A 15,090-nucleotide genomic window follows, 5' to 3' on the forward strand; every position below is an offset into this window, starting at 1 on the left:
CACAATTCTATTACATTTTCCTTTACCAAGATGTGAATTGAATGTAAATATTATTCTTCTTTGTGAACTTGGGGGCTAGTCAAAATGCATATTATGCTAGTAGTTTCTTAGCAGCAGGAGAAAGAGAAGTTTGGGCTATGAGTATTTAATGTAAAACTGTTTGTTTATGAAAAATGCAAAACCTTTTTTCCCCCTGAAAATGGTGTCTTTGGAGCAAATAAAAAGCTTTTGCTTACCCTTTTCCCTGGTCTGTCTTCTCACCTTTTTAAGCTTAATTTTCTGTTTCTGTATATTGCTTTTTCTTCCCCCTGTCTACTCATGCCTCTGTTGCAGTAACAGTTGCAGAGAAATCTCTCTACTGACTCTACCTTATATGTCTCTGTTTTGGGTAGAAGCTGCTCTCATTTCAAGGTTTTGGTTCCATTAAGGAGTTAAATTATTTATTATTTATTATTCCTCAATACAGGCACACTATGATACTGGGTTTAACCCAGCTCATGTTATTATACCTGCTCTGCTCAGGTCGCAAAAGTATACTATTGCTTCTTTCAGGTTCTCTATAAACAAAAACATGATGCTGAGAAAGGAACTTCAGATTACGCACGAATGAAGGAGCCTCCAGATGTTAAGCATGCCATGGAAGTCAGTAAACACCAGAGTGATGTAAGTACTCCCCCATCTGAAATGAGTGTGCTTGTTTTTCGGTAGATACATCTGCTACAGCTAACTGAAATGAATTGGGCATGGAATATTTTCATATTTTATTAGTTGGTATTTTTTATACATTACTTGCTCTGAAGTTATTTGGGACATGATGTATGTATAAAATATGCTATGAGTTAACAGTATGTGACTTTTATCCTGAATTGCAGTGAAAAGTGGTTGTTACTCTTTATCAGGTATTTTATCAGTTTTCATTTTTTTTTAACTGTTATTAAGTGCTATCACTTTGAAATAAAATTGCAAACAGGTTTTCTGAATTCGCTTGTAGCTACTTGTACTTTGAAAGTATATAAAGCTCCTCATTTACATGAACAGCAGTGTTATTTCAGTGTCAATACTTGGATAGTCTTTCAGGGGTGCTGTACAGAGGAGAGAATGGGGCTATTTCTACTCTGCTCTTGCACACTTTTATGCATATGAATAACTTTGTTCCTATCTCATAAATACATATCAAGTAAGTTTCAAAGAATTTAATAGAATAATTTATGATTTATTTTGCAAAATCTGAGGCATAGAGTTCAGTTTGATGCCTGGCACTGGTTTATACCATTTGACCAAGTATTTGTTCTTGTAGTATTATTTAGATAATTTACAAATAATTTACAAATAATTAGGAGTGCTTAGCAATATTTTGAAAGTTGGTTGCTTTTTTTGTTTTTCAGCTGCTTGTTATCTTCTTTAAGTTTTGTAGGTTTTCACAGTATAAAAGCCTAATAATAGTATTTACATTTTATATTAGAATCAAGTCAGGTTTGATTTCATGGTTAAGCTACCTTATAGTAGCTCAATGCTTGGGGCAGAAATGCTACTCAGATTAGTGTCTTAAATGATACAGACACAACTTTGAAGAAAAACGTATGTTAGTTTTAGGTTTTGTAAAAGCTTACTTATAAGAAAAGTAAGTTTTAGGAGAAGATTGGTTAAAATAGTTAGGTCGTTTTAAAGGGTACACAAAGCTATTAAGAACAGCTGATGTGTAATTACCTTTAAAGTTATGATCCATTTCCATTCTTGTTAGGTAAGTCAAGTAGACATCATTTTACAACTCTTTTTTCCTAGATAAATGAGATATTTTTTTGCTCCTAATAGTATAGAAAATGAAGCTTGGGTGTTCATTTTGAATTATCTTAAATTTACCCTATCTTGCCTACTGACAGTGTAACAAGCACTCTTAGGTTATGTAGGCTGAAAACTAAATGTCAATATTAGATATCTGTGTGTGCAGAATCTTGACAGCTGGCTGCTGATTAAAAGGCTACTGGAAAAACTTCAGGGAAGCATTACCTTTGAAGAATAACTTTTTCTTCTGCTGGGAAATACTTACATTGGAACTCCCAGCAGTAATTTGCGACCTGCCTTGATTACAGAATTCCCTCTTCCTGTCAAACTCTGTCCATCTCTGCCGTTGGAAGCATCAGGATGTCACACTGACAGAGCGTAGGAGCTGGAAACATGAATGTCTCTCCCCATAAACCAGAGGAGTTTTTTTTACCTAACAGTAGAACTGATGGTGGACTACTAGGGAAGAAAATAATGTTGGAAAGAGAGATGGGAATCCCCCTCAGAGAAAGTGGTGGGACCAGGAGGAATATGAGATGAGTTTCTGTATCGAATTCATCATAGTGCAAACCCTATTCCCCTTCTACAGCTGTACATCACCTGCTAACAGAATTAAGGAGAGCAGGGTACCGATGTGAGGATAAATGGAATTCAGTTGTTTCATCTTCTTTCACTCTTAGAGCAAGCAAAGAAAAAAAAGGAAATGAAGGCAAATGTAGGAGGGAAGGATATTTTGGTAATTGAGAACTTTTAACTGCATGTTAAAAATAATGAAAAATTATAAAGGAAATTATTTTCAGCCTGAGCAAACTTCAAAAAAATCAAACAAACCATCCATATCCAACATAAAACTCTAACCAGTTAATTTAATTGTTTAAGAACAAATTCTTTCTGGTTGCTTTTGAATAGCTGCAGTGCAATGGGCGTATATCTTTATCACACATAAAAAAGAAAGTTACATAAATCCAGTTACTGTTCAGGAAAGTTACACAGCTCCTGTTGACTTCATGAATAGATGTGGATTCCTTGTTTTGTAAGTAGAGGTTTAATTAAGAACTGTGTGAGTTTTCATCTTTGAGTCATGGGATAGTGAGCATCCCAAATGTGGAGCATTTGTCTTTCCAAACTATTTGAGGCTGTATGTTTAATCACAGCTTTGGAAGTACAGGGAAAAAGAAGGGAAACTATAGAAGGGCTAGAAGGACAAAGCTCTTTTATCCACCAGTCAGTACAGTTTACCTGTGGTGCTCCCATATGCATGTTTACCTACAATGCTCTTCCAACTCAATTCAACCTTTACATGGAGGGTTTGTATCTAATAGGCTTAGGATGTGTTTAAGGCTATTTACTCAGCCTTAAAATAAGGCTGACATTCATACTCAACTCTGTGAAATGTGTAATTTCCTTTAAAAATTAAAACTATATTCACCTTACAAAACAACTGTGCTGACATTCTGAAATTGTCTTGCACTATAGGTTTTCACATAACTTTGAATATCATTAATATGCTTATCTGTAAGTGTGGGCAGAAGCTGTGTACCAGGGAAATACTGTAAAATCTCCTGAACAATGTGATCATGTATAAGAAAATAATTTTTCTCTTTTTCATATTAGACTGAAGAAAATTGCTCTTGAACAAAAGTGACTTTTTTAATGATTGGAAATATACTTGAAAAAGAAATAAAATACTACAGAATGCTTGGACAAAAGCATGTTTGTCCAAACCAGAGTACTTTTCTCTATAAATTATGTTTGTGTTTTGTGAAGTGAATGTTAATGATGTGACTTTGGCACACAAAGTCATTTGCAAAACAATGAAGTAGGGACCATCAACCTACTGATGTCTGTGCTTGGCTGATGTCATTTAACTCATCTGGAAGTTTCCAAACTTGGGACCAAAACTAGGGGGTGGCTCTTAAAAATCATCAGGTGACAAAATACTGTTTTGCTTTGTGTGTAGCTGAGGATCATGTGGACAGAAGAAATGTAATTGGACAGTGAAATGACACAACAACTAAGTTTCTAAAGCAAAGAAACCACTTGCCACATTGTACCTACATGGAAGCTGCATGTAGCATTTGATGAAGGTACTCAAAGCTGTGGATCACGGTTTTGTGTGTTCCATGCCCTGGTCCATCACTGGGCATTATGAATAAGAAAACACTGTTAAATATTTGTACAGCAATGTAAACATTCTACTTGCTTAAAATTACTGATTCTTCTCACAGCATTACATGGTATGAAATAAGGAAGGGGTTCTGATTTTACAAAGAAGAAAACTGCAATAGACTCATATGTGGACATTTAAAAGGCAGTTTGCATATCTGAGGTTGGAGCCCTGGTGTCTTTTCTCTTTTGACTTTTAAAATGTTAGTTGACAGTTGGGCAAACTTTTGATGTATATGTATACACTTTCCACTCCACATAATGCCAGTAAGAATAATTTATAAGTTTCGCTCACCATCTAAATTTGAAGATGTAAGAACTCTGTATTGTCCTAGGAGAAAGGTTTTTTACATGTACAGGATATTGTGCAGTCACAATCTTCACACAAAAAAAAGTACGTTCTTTCTGATTAAACCAAATCAGCAGATCTTAAACCTGATGCACTTAAACACCATCAGTAACATATTTGAATGTTGATGTTTGTTTTGATGCAGACCATGTTAAAGTCAAGCTTCTCCTGGCTCTCTGTTCAGCATCTGCATTAGAAAAATCACCTTTGACTGACTAACTTTCTGCTGACAGTGGTTGTCAACAGTGGGTCCCCCTGGACCACTTCCAACTGGTGCTGAAAATGATGTTTACTCCTGATGTAATTGGGACCAATCAATTTTCAAGCCCATTACTGGAAAGGATGACTGCATCAATCTGTAATGGGCCAGAAATGTGTTTGTCTCTTCTACTCAAGCCGGAAAACAGTTTTCAGCATCCTTTGAGTGGGAATCAGAAAAGCTGTTGCCAATGATGATTGTCACCAGCTAGTTATTTTCTTAGTGTTGATGGACCCCAAAGTGCAGATGAGAGAACAGGGGGCAGAGACACAGCTGACAGGCTATTAGTTAGTGGACTTACAGCTCTTAGAAAATACTAAGCAGGGACAAACAGTAAGAGACAAATTCTCATGCAGATAGGTGTGCCCAGCTTCTTGTTGACTTCTGTGCATGCATCTTAAGAGGACAAAATGTGTTCATAGCTGCTTGTGCATATTTTAATAATTTATTACCTATAGCTTGGAATAGTTTTAATATCGGAAAAGGTGAGAAGATAAAAGATTGAAGGAAAGTTCTGAATCTCTTAAATCCAGGTTTGCTTGGCTCACCATGTAGAAGTTTCTCTTTGTTGACTGACAACCTGAGGTGTTTTACAGCATTTTAAGAAATCTGCTTACTTTATAGCATGTTGGGCATTCCAATGGCACCGTCATGAAAGGTGAAGCATGTTTGAGACCCTCAGCTGGAGTAAATAGATCATCATGTTTATCCTCAGTGGACCTTGTGCCTTTTTATAAGAGCTGCATGGTTGGCCCTAATAAAATCAGTCTAATTATGAGCAGGCCCTCAATATTTTCCATGCTTTGCAAAAGCTAGTCACAATTCAGAGTATGTAATCACATTTGGTATTAAAGATGAGAAATGTCTTTTGTTCTGATTATAATTTTTTAAAAATATTCAACTATGTAACCACTTTTTATTGTGAAATTGGGGTAGAAACCCACTTTAAATTTAGTTGGTATTTGTAATTGACTGTTTTCAACTTCAAAACTCAAGATGGTATTTTTTTTTTCTCTTTTAGTCCCTGCTTCTTTCTCACTTGCATTTCCAACTGGTCTGATGTTGACGTCTCTATTGACGTCTTCCACTTCTGCTCTAAAGTTGTTGGTGTCTCAGTTATTTTTTACTATGCAAAGGCCAGTTGGAGCAGATTTTTTGTAAACCTGTGGTCCTCATGAAAAGGAGCAATTCTTGAGCCTTTGGCAATGTTTTTTGGTAGGGCCTGAGCAACACCTTGAAGTGAATATTGAATAAGGGCATCGTGTAATGCCTGGAAATTCCAGTCAGGGTATGAGCCTCTTGGTAAGGAGCTGAACTAACTCAGGAGAAAAGATGACTCCTTTCCTGGGTGCTTCTGCTGTTACCTTTCTTTTGTTGCTTCTCCCCTCTTGTAGTCTTCTTCACTTTCCGTCTTCTTGATGCCGATGGGTACACACACCAAGCTGGTTGCTTTACCCTACCTATATCTGTTCTCCTGCTCTCTCAGAATAGCTCTGGTTTTACTGTTCTAACATAGCACTATTAAAAAAAAAAATCACTAGATGGAACAGAATAGCAGCTGTGTAATAGAGGCCAGCACAGTGTCCCAATGGGAAAGGGTCAGCATCCAGGGATTGAGGTTATTCAGGAAATGGGAAACATATTTTTTCTTTCTTTGGCCTACCTCTGACAAACTACTGTTCTGCTGCATAACATTTTTATTCTCACCGGAGTATGACAAGCTGCAGAATGGAGCAAATATATATTGCAGACATTTGTAAAATGCTAGATGACTTTCTCTCCGACATAAGTAATAGGTATACTGGTTTAGGTGCAGGAAGAATAATAATTCACTCAGGGAAAGGTATAGCAATTGGCCTTGCATCTAATATAATTGGAAATGGTGAAATATAAAGGACTGTTACTGTCTTATTTCTCCCCCCCTTTTTTCCTGAAATTAACCACAATCCATTATTTCATGTACTATATGATCATGTCATTTGGGAGCAATAAGTGACCACATTTCCTCAACTTTATCACCACTGTTCTTGATTCTCTGATGTTAAATTCACTATATTCCTAATTTCTATTTTGAGCACATATTCTGGCCTTTAATTTGCAATTTACATGGATGATAGGGTGCTATTCAGAAACCTGTTTCTGCTGCCATTGTGGTTTTCACCTCACTTCATGTGGTCATTAGGATGAACAGCATATAATTAACTAAATTCGTGTAAAGTCCTGAATTGAAAATGCTTTTCTGGACATCTAGTTTCTTAAAAATATCTAAACATAACCAAAATAAATTTTCCAGTGGTTTAAACCAGCTTTGAAAATCAACTTCTGTTTTCTAGGTATGTGATACTTTGGGCTGTATTCATCCAACCTATTTGTTTGTTTAATTTATCAGTGATTACACTTGTGTGTCACTCATGGCAGATTAAAAATTATAAGATCTATTTGTGGGCAAGCAGCCAACAGTGAAGCCTGTTTAGCTTGTCTACTTAGCTGAAGCCATATGGACGCAAAATTACTTTCCTGTTGCATGTAAAATATTTGCCAAAAAGAGAGGTTTTTTCTTTTCTTTTTGCAATAACATTTCTACAAATTATATTTGTTGCTGACTGCTGCAGCTTATGAGTTTGTTGCATTGTACCCAGAATGAAACTTTACATTGAAAATAGGACTGGAGGTTATGATGAGAAGCTTCAAGCTGAGAACTTTCTTGCTGGTGAAATACTATCTTGAGAGGTTGATAAACTTTGTGAAGCAACAGAAGAAAACCTTAAAGATTTTCTAGTAAAACAGGAATTATTCTGATACGTTCTATTTCCTGGAAACTTTATTTTATGTTCTCTAACTTTTTTCTGAAACTTCAGTTAGTCAGACACTTTGAATACCAGGAATGATTTTCCTAATAAATCAGAATAATTAAATTAAGATAGCCCTTGGAAATTGACTTAGATTGGCACATGTGCTACAACAAGGAAAAAGTTCTCAAGCCCTGAAGAGGGAAAAGAAGAATAATTTAAGAGCTCTGTAATGTCCCTGAGGACTATGTTGTTCCTGCGATTGCTTTGCTAAATGGAGAATGTTTGGACTCTTCTACCTGTAGTTTAGCCTGCTGGCCAAAGTTTTCTGAGCCCATTCATTATAATAGTTGCTTTTGCACAAACAGAGATTCAGTCTTGTCAACATGCTGGAACACTCATCCTTCTTGTTCCCATTATTGTGTAAAGGAGCAGATAAGTGGTGTTGTGGGGATGCTGAGGTAGAGTTGTATCATTGAATTACATACAAGCTACATAGCTGTCTAGTATAGAGAAAGACATTCACTGTGGAAGAATTACAGTTTCTGTTCAGTGGAGCTGCAATCTGCTAGGCTGCAGTGCTCAGTAACGGGGGGGGTTAGTTTATATTAGAAAAGAGTACAACATAGGAAAAAAAAGCTGTACTCTTAAAAGTCCTCTGAAATTTAATGATAAAACCTAATATTTCAGTCTTTTCTACCATGCTTCTAGTCAAAACCATTTTTGGTTTTCATATTGTATTTTATGCGTCTGAATTTCTTCCTTACCCTGGTAACCTGTCTGTGGGTCTTACAATATAATCCCTGTCAAGCAGAACTATGTTGGAATAAATTAGAAAGAGTTCTATTGAATTTGATGGCTGAGTTGATAGGTCATTCAAAGCTTATTTATAAACTTCAAATATGTTTGTTTATTTTAAACAAAACTGTTTTTTGTTTGACAGGTATCCTATAAGAAGGATGTGCAAGATACTCATAGGTACACTGAAGTGCTGAACAGGCCAGACATAAAGATGGCAACTGAGATAACAAAGATAATAAGTGATGTATGTTCTCCTTTTACTCTATTTGTATGTTTTTAGACATGTAATTTTTTAAATCGAATTTCAATCAGATTTTTTTAGAATGCAGCTGAAACTCTCCAATGTCATGAGCAGAAAACCTACAACCCCAAATCTGATAGGAGATTTGATTAAAAAAAACCAAACCCCAACAAAAAAACCCCAGTGTTGCCTGATATTTTAGAAAATGAAGGATTTATCCTTTTTTGATGTTGACAGTATGATCTTAGCAATTATTGGTAATTGATCTAAAGAAAACATTAAAATTACTAAAGTTGGGTTTTTTTCACCTTTGTTCATGATAACCATTTTCAAAACAAATCGTATGATTGTATGCTATACTTCACTTCAGAAGACATAGCAAACCTTTTCTTGCCTTGGAGCAAGAGAAGCCTGCATCCCAGGACTTTACTTCCTTTTCCCATCTCAGCTGGCAGTGACAGGAAAATGTAATTCCCCTCTGTCCTTCCGAGAACTGCTTCTTGCATGGGGGCTCTAACTCCCCTCTCAAATTCTGTGACCTTGGCTAATGGACAGGTGAAGGAGCAGTTTGGAAGCAGCAGTGTGTGATGCAGTTTAATATTTTCTTGTGACAAGTCAAACAATATATATATTAAAAGCTCTGAGTCAAGCTTGTAAGTGACTGATAATAATTAGATGTGAGACCGACTAGGCACACACGGAGAGACAGTTTTAAGAGATCTGAGATTCACCTTTTACTATTCAGGACTTTTTGAAAACCAAGAGCTCTTATTACACATTATGTTCAACATGCAAATTTACTAATTGCTGTTCAATCTCTCTTTGAGTTGGAATGGCTGTGGGACTTTTATTTCTCTCAGTCTGTTGTTTTGATGTGTCCTTGCTGATTCACAGTGCCTGAGTAATACAAGAAGCCTATTTTAGGCAATGGATAATTTAGTTTGTGGTATTGCAAAGCACCTATTGTTGATTCATCTGTGCTCTTTTCTAATGCATTGTGAGAAAAAATTGCAGCAATTTGCATGGAAGGCAGTTCAGCTGGAGGTATCACATAACACCAACCTTGTGGGACTAATTCTGCTCTGCTACACCAGTGCAATCTCACTGACAACCAGCAAGATCACAGTGGTAAAACTGAGAGTGGAAGTTGACCTTACATTTCAGAAAAAGCTGCCCCTCAGCCTAGTTTTATTTCAAGACTACTTTTAGCTGCTACAAATAATCTTGTGTTAACGGTAGACCCTGTCATAAGAAATGCTGAGCCACTGTAATTCCTTCTGTCTTGTGCATTTGGTTAAAGTTGAATTTTGTGAATGTTGTGCATTGCGTTTTACAGTAGGTAAATTTTCTGTTGTTAAGAAGTTGAACCCTGAGAAGGGCTTTATTCAGAGCTGATCCGAATGGTAGGGTCAATATAGATCATTAAGTGAGACTTTTTCAACTAGCTTTAATGCTTACATTTCTCTTGATAAAACGAAACCAAACATTTTATTAGTGATTCATATTCCTTTTTCTTTTTCTTTTTTTTTTTTTTTAAGGCTGAGTACAAGAAAGGAAGGGGAGAGATGAATAAGGAGCCTGCTGTACTTGGAAGACCAGATTTTGAGCATGCCAAAGGAGTTTCAAAACTTTTAAGCCAAGTAAGATTCTCCAGCATTTTACAATGACTTCATTCAGATATCTCATTCCTAGTAATGCAAAGAAATATTTAGATTTTTAGATGATTATCTCTAATTGCCTGAGGATTATGTTCTCAAACCTTTCATATAGTATTACAAGGACTGGTAAATTTAGGATTCTTAGGAAACTAAATACACATTTTTATGCAAAAATACAATGAACTTTGACTGTTACAACTCGTCTCTTGTGGAGATGGTGTATATTTATACAGATTATCTAGGATTTCTAAAATATTAACTGTATATAATTTAGAGGCAAATTTTGCTACTCATTCAGTTTGAGTGGAACCTTACCCTGTGATTAATCCCACTGAAGTAGCTGAGGTCTTTTGTGCAATTGCTTGCTAATGTGAGTAATGGGATCTGAATTTGGCCTGACATGTAAACTACCTGCCTTCCCTCCCCCTGAAACTGAACCTTTTATGTACTACTGTTATATATTAACCCCACAAAAAAAAAAAAAAGAAAAAAAGGAAAGGACAAATTACTTTAGTCCTTAATTAAAAAGAAAGCTGAAACAGAAATATTCCCTCTTCCTCTTAGTAGTTTTCTACTCATAAGATCTACACATAAGACTCTACTACAGATCAACCTCACATTGTAAGAACAATTTTGACTGCTGACCTGTTTTTGTTTTTAATTTTTTTCCCCCCTTTTTTTTTCTGAAGTAGTTCTTTAACACTACCTTGCATAATCCTCACTAGTAATCCTGTCCAGCTACCCTTGGAGCTTTTGTAAAGCCAGGAACAAATTCTGCCCTCCTGTGAGAGGAGGATAACATTCTGTGATTGGAGAATGCTGTGTTAACCTTCCCAGAGCTACAAAAAACCCCGAAGTATAAATAGTGTATATACTAGAACAGTCTCAGCATCAGTGATGTGTAGCAAATACTTGTGATTTGGCTAGATGCTAAAAGTCTAGAACTACCATAAAGTGAGAATAAAGTGTCATAGAGGACAAGCTGCAAAACAGTGTAGTGTCTGCGGGAGGTTGATCTCCTTTTGCTATTATCCTTAGATACCTGCTGCATGGTTTCCTCTTTCACACTGGACCGTCACAAACTCACTACACAAAGAGAAAAAGAAGGAAATAAATGGTTTTTATTGCTTTGTTGATGATGTGTTCAGAATCAAAATGAGTTTGTCTTTTCCAAATAGATTTCTGTCTTCCATTTTGTAATGGATCTTGTACTCACTCCTCTGCTGATGGGCAAGTCTGCGAAGAGATTATTTTGTGTTTAGCATCGTGCAGGCTAGGAAGTCAACTAGTGCTTTCTAGAAAGAGGCAGTGCAATGCTGCTTAGTCCTGGGTGTCACTTATAGGAAAGGGAGCTGTCTCTCATTTAGCAAACACCTTTAGTGGTTTTTAAAGGGTTCATATCTAAATTTAGTGTGTAATGTCCTTTATTTCTACTCAATTGCTGCCTAAACACTCCTTTCCTTACAGCCTATTTCAGAATCTAGTGGGCTGGCAGCTGCCTGTTGTCGCAAATGGGACCAAACTGGATCCCTTTCCAATAGCCCTCTCCATCTGCCCAAGCCTAGTACCCATGAGATTGTGGCCAACAATTTCAACAAGCGAAAAATATCATCTGGATCATGGGGTCTTGCAAGCTGATGCTGAGCCAGCTGCATGGGAGGCTTCATCAATGCACGTTTTATCTCAGTATTGTTAGATGTGCTTTTTCTCTTGGACAATGCAAGCTGCATCTGCAAACACTTTATAATAGAGTCTCTTAACTGCCAGAGACTGGGATGGCAGCAGTTCTAGTTGAGATCTTTCTGCAGAAGGCAGCATTTACTGTGCAATTTGAACTTCTTTAGAGAGTTCAAATAGTGCAGAAGGTGTGGCAGGAAGGTGTGGCGGTTGACAAAATGTATCGCTTGTGGTGGTCCAAACTCTGCAGCTACTGGCCTTGGGTCCTTCCTTGTCTTGTTGTCTCCTCAGTCTACACTGTTGTGACTGGTTGCAGTGTTTGTGATGGGGAAAGGGAGGCAGTGCTGACGCTCTGCTGCCAGCCATCTGCCTGCAGCAGCATGGAGGGTGTAAATACTGGGTGGCTCTTAACAGCAGGGAGGAGCTCTCAGAAATTCCCCCACCTCCTCTGAAGGGAAGGCAGTGGCCATGAGTTGTCTAATGTTTTTATATATTATTTGAATCATTATAACACTTAGACACACTAATCATAAATCAAAAGCACAGAAAAATGAAGATGACCCCTATGTCCAAAGAGCAGGGTGGTGGGGCAGGATGAAGAATGCACCTGTGCTGGAGGAGAGGAAGAAACCTAAATATGAGTCAGTCATGTCAGTCCTCTTCACACAAGGATCGTGAAACGGGCTTGTAACAATTACAAGATTTAAAAAATAGTAAATTTAATGATCTCATTATTGTATCCAGACTTTCTGGCTTTTAGAATTTCCATTTATTTCTCAGCAAATGGAAGGATTATAAACTTTTTGTGCTAAAGTAGATAATCTCCCCTAATGGCATGAATCTATAAGCTGCGACATGCAGAGAAATATTAGTTATTTGACCCTCACAGTAAATTTGCAAAGTTGGCAATTTTGATGGATGTAATGGGAAGAGAAGATGATAACATGTTTTAATGTGGTGCATATGGGTAGGTAATTTAGGGAGTATAGAGAACAGGAGCAAGAAGAGGTCAGGCAGTGTGGGTGTAACTAAGGGAGAAAGCAATCAAGGCAAGCAGGAAAGCAAACAAAGCAAAGAAAATAGTGTTAATGTTTGACTGGCACTCAAGGCTCTACAAAAATCAGTGTTTTCTCTCTCTCTCTCCTTTTTTTCCTTTTTAATTTTTTATTTAACAAAGCTTTCGAAAACAACAGCAGCAAAAATAATAGCTCCCAGAACTAGTGTATTTACCCACAGCATGTGGTAACCCTTTTCTGTTGATTTTAGACCAAATTTAAAACAGAAATTGTGTTAGCTCTTGTGAAAACACGAAGCTTGTCAATTTGCTGAATATACATTGTATAATTTGTACTTTTTTTTTTTTATTAAAACACGCACTTGTTTATGTACTCTTTATGTCTTCTAAAGTGTTTTATTAGCTTCTTCAAAGAGCTGCTGATATGATGTATTCCCCTTATGGTGTTCAATAACGGGTTTTAGAAAGAATAATTTTGGATTTTCGTATTTGTTGCAATATCTGGCACTTATTGTTTCAGGGATAAAATTGTTAAAGGTATAATGTTTTTCAAAATGCACCTTCTCTGAGATTTTCAGTAACAACACAAAGAGCCTAGGATTTTCTTAATCTTTCTTTGCTTTAAACTCTGCTAGTGCTTTTAGCTATGAATACTTCAATTTTTCTCTTTGTTTATGTGACATTTCCTTCAATATATATGTGTTCTGACAGGTTTTTCCTTTTTTAAAGACGTTTTCATATGGTCATGAGGAAGTGCTTTAGCTGCAAGTGTCTGCTTCATCCTGGGATCCCAGTGGTTGAATGATTCAATTTTTGTAGTTTCTTTGTAAATCTGAACAGTGGGTGATGTCATCCACTTCTGAAACTGAACACTCCCTGTGTGAACAGCTTTGAACTACAGATTTGATTTAGGAATGTTGCTGCTAAGCTTCAAAAGACACTGCTCTGTCCAGCTGCAATTTTGACTTTTATAGGTTTTGTGCAAGGCTGATGAGAACTTTGTTTATCCAGGCCCTATTTAATTCCAGTTTGGTTTTTCAGGGATGTTGTTGTGTTAAAAGCCTGCAGAGTCTGCTCTTTCTTATGCAACCATTAAAGAGCAAGCTCCATGCATTTCTTTTAAATTAGCACCCACTACATAATCTCTAAAAAAATAAACAAACTTAAGACTTTAATGAAGATGGTAAATAAGTAACCATCTTTTTAAGCCCTCATTAAATTAAAGCTCTCGGTTAATGATGAAATTGGAAGATAAGTGTCCACTAACAACTGTCAATTCTACTCCCACTTGTTCGCTCTTCCACCATATTACAGCATTGCTAAGACCTTCCCCTTTCAGATGGTTTAGAAATCACATGAAGTGTTTTTCTTCATTGTTTTTATTCAGAACCCTTTCTCTTAGGTACATTTTCTCTCTTTCAACTGCGTTCATAACTTTATCCTGTTCAAAAGAAGGATAAATACCGGGTGTGTTCTTTCACCGTGACTCATCTTCTTTCTTCATCTTCTCCCACCCCACGCTTCCTTTCAAAAGGGGGAAAAAAACAAGAAAATGTTGATAAAAGAGAAAGTGGATGTCTGTCTAGCTTTCAATGAGACAAACCCCCTATGACAAGTCAGTTAAATGACTGCTGGAAGTGCTCTGGAAATGCTACTGGGGTCATCGGATATCACTGTGTATCCTCCTTTTGCTCCAGAGCGACCTGTGCCATGGTGCAGGGGAGGCAATAAGCTGAGCAGCCAGAGGAGACAGCAGGGCCTGGAGTTACCAAGACAGCCCTCACTGCACAGGAACATTTACAGTCACACTGTTTGGGGTATCCTTATATTTGGGACCCTCCTGCACTTTGGCATAAGGACACACGGCCCTGAAGGCACGGCAAACCTCCTGAAGACTGGATTCACTGGACTCCTCTTTCCTACATTTGCAGCAATGTGATCTGAAGTGACACGAAAGAGGAAACTCTAGATTGAAATGTATTGCTAAAAGAAATCTTTTAGAAGGTGGCATGAAACATCTGCTGCTGGGAGATGGCAAACTAGTTATGAGGAGAGGTCCCCTTAACACCAATGCTTTCCCATTTAACAAGAATCTCAAGGACCAAGGTATTTGGTATGTGTGTACTGTTTGTGGCCATTTGTTGGCCGGGCAGAAGGCAGCCTGCAGGAGCTGGATATTTGAAGTCTTGTGCATGATATTGTTATGAAGTGAATAAATGAGTAAAACACAAGTCAGCCGTGCTGACTTGATCCCTGGTTTCAGAGCCTTTTGAATGACATATTTCAGCACTGCCTGATTTTCATTAGAAGGCAAGTTTTGGATACACCTTTTAAAAGAGAAAAGTCCTCTGAT

General features: G+C 37.1%; 1 protein-coding gene across 9 annotated transcripts in view; it reads left to right on the top strand.

The window, feature by feature from the left end:
- Positions 1–15,090, top strand: part of NEBL (nebulette) — a 253,341-nt gene that overhangs the window by 174,614 nt on the left and 63,637 nt on the right. For 7 of the 9 annotated variants that reach the window (XM_027695568.1, XM_027695567.1, XM_027695572.1 and 4 more), the window contains 3 exons: positions 553–663; positions 8,289–8,390; positions 9,926–10,027. The exons of the other annotated variants lie outside the window; for them this stretch is intronic. In XM_027695568.1, coding sequence (XP_027551369.1) covers positions 553–663; positions 8,289–8,390; positions 9,926–10,027 — 315 coding nt within the window. The remainder of the gene's footprint in view (positions 1–552; positions 664–8,288; positions 8,391–9,925; positions 10,028–15,090) is intronic. 9 annotated transcript variants of the gene reach the window in all.

The sequence above is a fragment of the Neopelma chrysocephalum genome, unplaced genomic scaffold (genome assembly GCF_003984885.1).
Source record: "Neopelma chrysocephalum unplaced genomic scaffold, ASM398488v2 Primary Assembly neopelma1_102, whole genome shotgun sequence".
Lineage (NCBI taxonomy): Eukaryota > Metazoa > Chordata > Aves > Passeriformes > Pipridae > Neopelma > Neopelma chrysocephalum.